We start from the raw sequence: 10,646 nt of genomic DNA, 5'->3' as shown, positions 1-10,646 counted from the left end.
ATTTCCTTAACCTCTTTTACCGATTTATTGATCTTATTGCTTTTAACTTCTTCATATGTATCTGTATTATTTAATTAACATTCTACAGATTTCATATAGTCATCTGTGTTCATTATCACTATTCCTGAGCCTTTATCTGCTGGTCTTATTATTATATCATCATCATTTAACAACTCAGTCATAGCTTGTTCTTCAATATTGGTTAAATTAAGTTTACATATTTTCTTTAGTCCTACTATTATTTCTTGTTTAACTACTTCAATATACATATCTAACCATTTATCTCTTCCATCCGGAGGAGTCCATGTGCTTGTACTATTAACCTTAATCCCATGCTCATAATTACCCTCTGAATCTGAGATATTTTCATTGAAAAAATATTCTGCTAATCTCATGCGTCTCTCCCACTCCTTTAATTCAATGGCCAGTTTATCTTTATCGATGTATCTTTTAGTCGGTATAAATTTAAGTCCTTTACTCAGTACCACTTTTTGTGATGTGGTTAAAGTTTTACTTGATAAATTAAATACTATGTCTTCTGTCTTCTCTTTTGTGTATTTGGTACCATGTCTATTTTTGGGTCTCCTATCTTTCTGTTTTGAATTCTCTGTCTTAGTCATGTTTAATTCTCTATTTTGCATTTTATTATTTACTTTAACCTGGTTTATAGTCTTAAGTATTGCAATATATTGTAATATAGATCCTCAGTCCCAATACCCACCCCTACTACGCACTGGATTTGCCTGACCTACGGACAGTATTATTGGATATGCAGTTAATGCACTATCCTTGCACTATTGCACTACTAATATGTAATTGTAGATATAACTTGTTGTAATCTTGCATTGTAGCCCTGTACTGTCCTGTAACACCTATAAGTTGCCTTGGAAAAAGGCGTTAAATAAATAAATGAATAAATTAATAATAATAATAATAATAATAATAATAATAATAACAATAACAATAACAATAACAATAACAATAACAATAATAGTCAGACCGAAACATACTTGAGATCTACATACTTGATATTTACAGTCTGCTGCTCAAGCTAACCCATCGCAGACCTGGCAGTATGAGAACAGGCATTATCTTTTGCATCAGAACAAACTCAGGGCCAATTGTACCAGCTAATGGTCTTACTACAGGGTCCAAGACTGTGTCTGTGTGACCTTCACTGCAGATGCCTCTTCACACCACAAGTGAGTCCCCTCCAAAACAATGTTGAACTGAGCAATTCGTTCTCCTCGGGCTCTCCATACTTGAACATGTTGAACAGATTAAATCTTGATTAATCAATTAACAAAACAGGTGCCCAATGACATATCTGGTGATCACGTCAGTAATGAGGGGACACTTTGGTGTTGTGGGGTAAATCAAGGAGCTGTAGCTCTTATTCTTGACCTTAAACCAGTGTCATGCAGTCATTTTCTCACAGTTTGGTCACTTATGGTGACTCCAGTTGCTGTCTTGAAGTGGATATTGAGCCCATGAGCAATGCACTGGTGATTCCTCTGTGCTATATTTTATATCAGCCACTTTGTGGTTGACTGCCCATGACCTTGTCTAGAATGTCTCATGTACAAATGTGTGATTTAATAATGTGGCCACAATCTGGAAACAGAAGGGTAACACCAATTTCCCACCTGCATGTCTTTGTCTATCCCCAGATTCCAGCTCTGGTAGTCTGGATTTGAGATAAACAAATCAGCCAACACTTTGTTGCCTCTGCCGAAGTATATAAATAAGATGCTGTTTAAAGAATCTGACTTTAAATTGTGCTGAAAGAAAATATAAAGGCTAATAACCCTAAACCACAGTAGAGATGTGCTTGTATCCTTTAATAAAACACTGAACAACTATTATGTACAGATACTTTCAATAAAAATGAGGAACCCATCTATTTTTACAATGTAAACTAACCTGAGGCTACTTCATTAAGATGTTTTGTCACATCTGACAAATATACAATGCAATAATGGACACGTTGCAATAGGAATATTGAAAACAAGGACATGTACATGTTCAGTACAGCAATAAATCAAGGTAGTACACTTTGCTGAAGTACACGTACTGAGGTTACATTAGAAACATCAGCAGAAATATTAATATTTCATACATACAACCATACAGAAACCCATATGAAACCTGTATTCAAGTCAATATTGATTTGCTATCTATTATAAACAGGATAGATATATTGTGTTTTGACTTATGTACTTTATTTTGTGTGTGACTACTTTATAAAAGACACCAAAGTAAACATAGATACATCCAATATCACTGCAAAAATTTCAATGGTTTGCATGTACTTGTGCCTTACATAGCAAATGGTCTTTTTACAAGGGAACATTCTGGAACTGGAACACTCCCACAGTACTTCAGACTCTCTCTTTAGCTTTTACCTTGGACTTTTCCAAATGCTTCATTCATTCCACTGTATGTAACAAGAACCCCCCAGTTTTTCCTCTATTTTTTTTCTTTAAAAAAAAAAAATACTACCTTGACAGCTCCTGTTGGTAGTATTAGTGAGGTAATGTAAAGTTTGACTTGTTTGGTGTGGCAGATTGCGCCTATAATCTGTAACTGCAGTGTGAAATTCGATTTACTTTAAAGTCAATAGAAGGAAATTAGGACTATAAAAATGTGGTCTTAAATTTTTGTTTTGTTTTTTCTGCTGTGATAAAATAATTCCATAAGTCTTGACACTTTAATCTTGGAATTTGAGAATTTGAGAGTAGTTTTATCTGAAAAAAGTTAACTATAAGGGAGTTAATCTTGCACCTGAAATATTGTACCGGTGCTGTTTAGCCTGAAACGGAGTTCAAGTGGACGATTCATCATCTTATAATGTAAACTTGATTATCCTTTTGAAATGGAAAGACTGTGGAAACAATTATTTTAGCGACCTTTTTCCTAAAGTAATTTTCAATTGAAAATACTCACACAACACTCATACTGCTAAACCTGACTTGACCTTATTCTAACCCTGTTTTTGAAGCGACAATGCAGTGTCCGTGTAAAGTTCTGCACTGGTGTAACTTTAGTATTGCGTATGAAGAATGTGAAGGCTCTTGCACATAGGCCTGAAGGAAGGCAAAGGAAAACAGACAGGTGTGTAGGGTTATTCAATTGATCCATGATAAGCCATTTGTGTATCTCAATTACAACTGAGAAATGTATTCATAATTCTAAACTTGTGAAGTGCTGTATTTAATGTTTGTGTATTGCTGCGCATACAAACGGCATTTGCAGTCTTCATGTTTAATAGCATATGTGCTTACCCTTAAGAAAAAAGAAAAAAAAAAAGGTATGCATCGGAACTTGTGCAAGTATTCTAAAAGCATGAAGTTAGTTTAATTACAGTGTGTGCAATTAGACTGACAGTATTGGGAAGGTAGTCGTTGGCATGACAACGTCTGTGTTGCCATGCAACCCCTTCTGCTAAGTTTTTGTACAAGTTAGAATTTTCAAAACGTACGGTACATTGGGAGTGTGTGTTTTTTTTTTTTTTTTTTTATAATATTGTGATGTAAATAGTTCTGTTCTCACCCGATAAACTTTTGTTTCCAAACGCATTAGATCATTTGACGGCACAGATTAATGTTATGATCCATACTGTGTGCTATGTAAGTTAAAAAGCTATATCTTTTCGGTCTGCTTAGCTCATTCTAACATTAAGTACAGTTGGTGCTGCCTAATCAGGATACTGATAATCAGGATTTCTGCTTAAATGGGATACAACTCTGGGTGACGGTTCTTCCCAATGCTATTTATATTGTTTAATTGGGCCATCCCTTCGTTTAATTGGGATACAGTATTTTCAAGATGAATGGAGATTGCTTTTCAGTGCAAGACACGTACTCAGTGCAGTGAGTACGTGATTATGCTGTGATGTGTAAATTGCGTAAACCACGTTGAACTCTTGAAGGAGCTGGAGTCTCCTGTGGCTTCTCAGACTGCTGTTGCAAAGAAAGTTGCTGTGTCAACATCGCAGGTGCCTCGCCTTGTGATAAGATGTGCCTTCATTCTTTTTCATTTCATGTAGAAAAAAACTGTGATTAATTTTGCATCCCGATAAAATGACACAGACTGTACCTCCCACACAACCTACTATTTTAAAATGGTAGGTTGTGGGTTCCCTATAGTGTTGTGGTCTTTTGTAGAATAGTTAAGCATGAAAAAGCTAATTTGCAATATTAAAGGAACTGTAATGCTTTTGCCAAAACATTAATTTTCAACCAATACATTTAGTTTCATATTTAGTTTAAAATGATGACGTTACTGAAGTTATGAAACAATCATTTCAAAATCCCATATACCGTGGGAAACCCAATTTAAAATTGTCCATACAATTTTTCAAAACAGAAACTAGGTTAGATACGAGCACACAGAGCGATTGCACAATACAAGCTGAGATAATAATCATTACCTGACTGATATAAGGGTGCCATACTAAGCATCTACACATGGAGTATTGGTTAATAAAAGTTTAAAAAATAAAAAAAAGGCAAAAAAAAAATTCCATAATAATATCACAGGAGCAAAGCTACTTTAAATGTTTAGTAAGAGTTACTCATTTGGCAAAACATCACTGAAAAAAAAAAAATAAGATCTTATTAATTAATTACAACCATATTTAATCACCTCTACAAGGGGTGGCTGTCAAACTCCCCCAAAGCAAGCAGTAAGCTCATCAACAATGATGAAGAAATGTCTTCAAAACAGTTTTCCTCTTGTCAACAAGGTATGTGGAAAGTACTGTACAAAACACATAAAAGTGCTATTGATACACAAATCTCCTTACAAATTTGAACACCCTCAAAGTCCATAAAATAAAGAATAAAGATTGTGGTTTTATGCTTACAGTTTTAGTATTAAAGGTAAAACTTCATGAACTGCCCAGTTATCTTCCAATAATTCCCTATCATAAAGAAATGGTCAGTATCCTTTATATGTATCCTTTATACAGTATCCAGTATATTTTAACTGTCTCATTTAATTTTGTCTGTGTCCTCTAAGTTTGCTTTCCACCTCCCAGCTACAATGTGAGACAGTAATCATTTCCACACAACATAATTCTTGTCTCCCTAAAACAATCCCAACACATTTGTTAGTTAGATCAGTGTTTTCAGCAGCTATAATGTTAACTAAAATGTTGACTTATTCATCATAGTATCCTGGCTCAAGGAGACATTTTTACATTACAATAATGAGCTTGGCTTGAATTTGGCTATAAAAGCCCTCTACATAGCAAAGAACCAGCATCTCCTGCACAGCAATGTAAAACACCACCAGCAGTGCTGTAACAATCAAATGAAAGCTTGTGAAGTGGGAAACATGGAGACTTTAAGAGGAGTAAAGCGAATCTCAAGCACAGTTTTTGATCAAGCAAATTTACCAAGAAGTACAAGTGGTCTTGAATGCACTATAGTTAGGGGATCTGGTTTTCGGTTTTAACCGATAAAACACCTCAGATACAAACAACAGCCAATGAAACACACGAGTTACTACTATACATATTTTGACAGAAAAAAATGCCCAAGCGTTTTGGAAAAGTAACCGAAAACAATAATTTCATACACGAATTTACACAACTCGAAAATAGCTAAAAATAAGCACCGAAAAATGAAATAAATAAAAACCTAAGCCTTAATTATAGCATTTTGAAGCTTCCCCTTTAATACACACAGAAAATAATAAATAAATATGGTATTGATAATCCTGATTTGTGTAGTAAGGGATTCACACATTGACAGATCATTTGCAAACTCCCCTAATTTTCAGAAGCTGCAGTATTTCCTTGTTAACATGATTCATATTTTATGATAATGTGTATATTTACAATTAGTTCGCTTTTTTCAATTCTTGTGATTACAAACTTTTTTTTGTTTGCATGTATTATGTAAAGTCCTTGGAAACAGCTTCTATAAAATTAGGGGCTGACATTAATATTGTAATAGTGCAGATAATGGAGAAGAGTGAAAATGCCACAAGACACAATCTGTCAACAACAGCAGCTGCAAATTTCCATTCACTGCAGATTGCTTCTGCTTCATCCTGATCTCTGAAGCGACTAGCAATGTAATTCACTTCCTCCAGGATTTTAGCAATTTCTGGGATGTTTTCTGAGAGAGTCCTGGTGGTGGTTTGATGGTCCTCTGTGGGTGAGCTGGTTGTCCTTCCACACATCACCCCGGAATCACTGCTGGGGGGGCAACAAGGGCTGTCCACAGCATGGTAGCCAAAATACATATTCATGTTCCCGTTGGTCGATTGCTGTCCAGGTATGACATTCATCTCAATACTGCTGGCACTGGAATGCTGCACATGGGGATTGTATTTGTACGTGAGGTGCTTTCTATCTTCCCCAGGCTTCTTCATCCGTAAAAACCAAGCACACCAGTTTAGAAGCACAACTCGTATCTGCAAAAACAGGAATGGCACATAATAAAGATGGAAAGAAAGAGAAAACTGAGCAGTGAGACAGCAAACGAAACAAAGGGATTTTTGTTGTAAAATGGTGAAAACTTACATGTTCCCCAAGGTTGTAATTATTATTATTATTATTATTATTATTTTTTAATTATGATTTTTTTTCATTACTTATTAATAAAAAGATATGTAAATTATCTGCAGAACATGGAACCTATTAACGTTGTTACAACTGCTGAATACTGGCAAAGCTGTCAGCATATAGCTCCTGGTGTTTTTTTGCTGTTGTACAGTTTGCAGTTGCGTATAACTATTTTTTGCATTTTCTAGTAAGAACTGTTATTTCTAAAGAATGATCACATCCTGCAATAGTAATTTCATAGTCTGTTTTACAACTGAAATAGTGGGTTGGCATAAAGTCGGTAGAGGGTATACGAACATGCTGTGGTTTATCTAACTGATGCAGAGTACTCAAAAATAACTGCCCATAGGGGGTGCTGTTGAAGCACATATCAGAGTTAATTAAATATGAGAGTTCACATCACAAGGGATTTCAGTGGTGAATGAACATACATAGATCTCAAACACACAGCTTTAAGCTGCTCATCATTAATAATGTTTTTTTATTATTTTTTTATTGTAATATTGTATTGGCTTGTTCTGTGCCAGTAAAAAATAGCCACATGTATAAAAGATAGTCAGCATTGCCATACATTAATTAAAAGGATATCTGTATAATTTCCAGTTCAGTCTTCACTGTGTAATGAAGTAAAATCACCAATGGGAACTACACACATTAAAAATAAAATTTAACCCAGCATTAACCTTCATCTGAACCAATTTATCCAAACTGACTTCTTATCTGAACGTTTTAAACTCCTACTCCCTGTGGTTGACATAGAGCAGTTTGGAAATTAGATGTGTGTTCACTGTTGCAAAGAGAAACATTTGGAATACTTTTATTTGAAATGTTTTCTTAATGAAGGACCGTTCCTCAAGATCAAGGATGTCTGTATTGTGCAGTTAATGCAATCACACCGAGAGAGGGGTCAGCTAGTGCCATTTATTACCCATTGTGGTTGTCTTAGAATTTTGTTGTCCGTCATTGGGCGGCCCTTAGCTGACAAGTTGAATTGCTTTCTGGGGCCAGTTGCTACAGCGTTTAACCATATACAGTGCCTATAGTAAATATTCACCCCCCTTGGACGTTTTCACAGTTACAACCTGAAATCTTGATGCATTTAAATGGGATTTTTTTTCCCTTTGATTTACACAACCTACTCAACACTTTCAATGTGTGAAAAAATGGGTGTGGTGACCCTCTGCCTTCCAGGACATGAACTGTCCCTCAAAGAGCCGGTTTCCTGGTTTCTCTGGACTAGTCTTCTGGTTTGTTGAAGCAGAACATCTCATTCTCCGAGACAGGCCACCTTCAAATCATGCCGATAGCAAGCAGGCGATCTTCATTACTCAAGCGGGGCATGGTCGTATCTTTCACTGTTCTTGCGTTAATTAAAATCATGTCTTTTCGAACGGCTGTTTATACAGATTCTCAATCAACTCATTTTGGCAATTTAAACTCAACTCGAACACCAAACACTGAGCACCTGGTGTTTTTATTTAATGACATGACTTGAGCTCAGTAATTTGTTATCCCAAGGAACAACGTTCCTCAAACAATCAACAAACCTATCTGTTCCCTATTTAAAATGTAAATAACATTATGTATGTGCCCAATGAGCTATTGATGACTGCTGAGTTTTCATTGTGCATCAGTGTATGTATATATATATATATATATATATATATATATAATGGGGATCGATTTTATTCTTAATACAAGGATGGTAAAATGTGACTGATGTGTATGTGAGTGTCGTATAGCCGAGTGCTGACTGTAGTACAGTTGTAGATGCAATTACTAACACAAATGTTTTCTTTGTTCAAAAAGCACGAAAAAACAACTTCGAAGCTGGAATGACTTGTTAATAGTATACTGTATAAATAAAGCACAAATACAAACATGTTAATCTATCAAAAGATACCCCATTTGGTTTGCATGGTTTGCTTTAAAGAAATGCATCTCACAGAGGAAACTGGCATTGCTCTCTTAACCAGTAGCTTGTTACCCTTGTCATTAGTTTACCTTTCAACGACTCAATATGCTTTAAATGTACTCATTAGCAAGGTACTTCAAACTATGCATTTATTTTCTCTAGTTTGGGATTTATTCCTAATTCCATACAGATATGTATGCATATCTTGCTGAATCCTGATGGATAAGGAGGATATGAATGAATCATTTTTCTATTTCACTTACCCACTTTGGCATCTTTCCTCCATGGGGGTCATGGTGATGGAACTGTAGCACCAGCACTGTAACTACTACAGAAAGGCCTACAATCACCATTGTGCTTGCGAAGTACTGAGCTGAAATGATAAAACAGTAATACATTATAGGGACTTACACATAGTTGTTTTATCGCTTGATTATGGTTCTCAGATATGGTGAAACGTCAATTCCAGATTTCTCAAAATATTAAAATACCAGCACACCCTATATCACAGAATGCATTCAAATGAACTACGACTTTGGAGTTACATGTTTATAGTCTATTGATTTTGTACCATTCTACACAACATTATAGCTAGGGATGATCTGTTATGCTGTTGAAGCAGTACAGTTTCCAGCAGTGGGGAAGAAAGTGTCATGAATGGAGCATAATCTATTCATAAGCTCTAACAGCATTTCATAAGAATTCTTAAAACATTTCTGATACTTGATATCTGAGTTGCTTAAACTTTTCAGCACTCTACCTAACTTTACAGAAAGCTAACCTTAACAAATAGTTCCAGTTTATAAATATTGGTTTGCTGGTCTGCAGTTTTAGTTGTGCTATCTTTCTGAAGTTTTAAATGGAGTAGAACTGTGTACATTTGTTGAAATAGTTAATTCCCCAATTCAACAGAAAAACCCCACAGCAAACCCTTCCACAATAATCTGCTCAATAACCAATCAATCAATTCCTTTTTTTATACTTTGGATAATTTCATCATTATTTCAAAGCTGTCTAACTAGGATGAGCAATACTTGAAGATAATATCCTTTAGGAATAGAAAGAAGACAAGCGGTGAATTGACAACAAAACTGGCAGAAGGCACAGGTGTCGTTGTCCATCCATCAACAGTCCAAAGCACCTTTGACCATTGTTCCATAGTCCAATATCTGTATTCTTGTGCATATGGTAGCCTTTTAGTCTTGTTCCCTTTCTTAACAGAGGTATTCTTACTGCAAAGTATTCTTTAAGTTGCGATTTCAAGAGTGACCTTTGTACTGTTGATTTGATAAGCAATGACACCTGTGCCTTCTGCCAGTTCTGTTGTCAAATCAACACTTGCCTTCTTTCTATTCTTTAAGGATATTATCTTCAAGTATTGCTCATCCTTGTTAGATAGCTTTTTGGGTCTTCCAATCCTGGGTCTGTCAATTACCGCTGATGTTTCTCTGTACTTGTTGATTATGCTTCGGATACCATACCTTGAAAATCAAGTGATGTGAGCTATTTCACTAAATGTTTTTCCTTCTTTATGCAAGTCAAGGTTATAATAGAATATAAAACACTAGTGGAGGCTTTGAGTAAACTGTTGATGCTCATAATGCATTAGAGTAGAAAAATGCAACATGTCTAAGACTTTTGCACAGCAGTGTGTGTGTATATATATACACACACACAAATATTTTCACAAAGTCATTCAGATACATTGGATCCAAATTAATACTATAAATAGTGCTAGTGAACATGGAAACACTAATAAAGGTTGAAAGCAATCCTCTCATTGGGATTAATGACAAACAGCAAATTGTACATGTTTTGTAGACAAAAGCCAAATACATAGTATTGTCAAACAATATTGACACCTACCAATGCTGTAATTCACATAATTATTACAAAATTCTTCTCAACCCTTTATCACAAAGAATTATTGTAAAAAAGTAAAATATTCATTCCTTTCAGTCTGCAGCCTTATTGTGTGATTCAAGTACAGTTTTGTTGTTCTAATACAATTAAGCAAGAAATTCACCAGAGAGGTTGCCATGCAAAATAAGTGATATTTTACACCCCTTTGATAGATGTATTAGTACTACTGTTTTTGATTAACAGCTAGCTGGTGAAAAAACATGCAACCCAGGTATAAATATTACTAGTCAG

The 10,646-nt window shown here is 35.2% G+C and overlaps 1 protein-coding gene across 1 annotated transcript in view; it reads right to left on the bottom strand.

The window, feature by feature from the left end:
* Positions 1 to 1,826: 1,826 nt before the first annotated feature.
* LOC117420432 (neuronal acetylcholine receptor subunit alpha-7-like) overlaps positions 1,827 to 10,646 on the bottom strand; it is a 75,318-nt gene continuing 66,498 nt past the window's right edge. Inside the window, exons 9-10 of the mRNA XM_034906531.2 lie at positions 8,756 to 8,865; positions 1,827 to 6,426 (exon numbers count right to left, since the gene is read on the bottom strand). Coding sequence (XP_034762422.2) covers positions 5,902 to 6,426; positions 8,756 to 8,865 — 635 coding nt within the window. The 3' untranslated portion in view covers positions 1,827 to 5,901. The remainder of the gene's footprint in view (positions 6,427 to 8,755; positions 8,866 to 10,646) is intronic.

The sequence above is a fragment of the Acipenser ruthenus genome, chromosome 1 (genome assembly GCF_902713425.1).
Source record: "Acipenser ruthenus chromosome 1, fAciRut3.2 maternal haplotype, whole genome shotgun sequence".
Lineage (NCBI taxonomy): Eukaryota > Metazoa > Chordata > Actinopteri > Acipenseriformes > Acipenseridae > Acipenser > Acipenser ruthenus.
The sequence above is the reverse complement of the archived record's forward strand: the minus strand, read 5'-3'. Positions and strand labels throughout refer to the sequence as shown.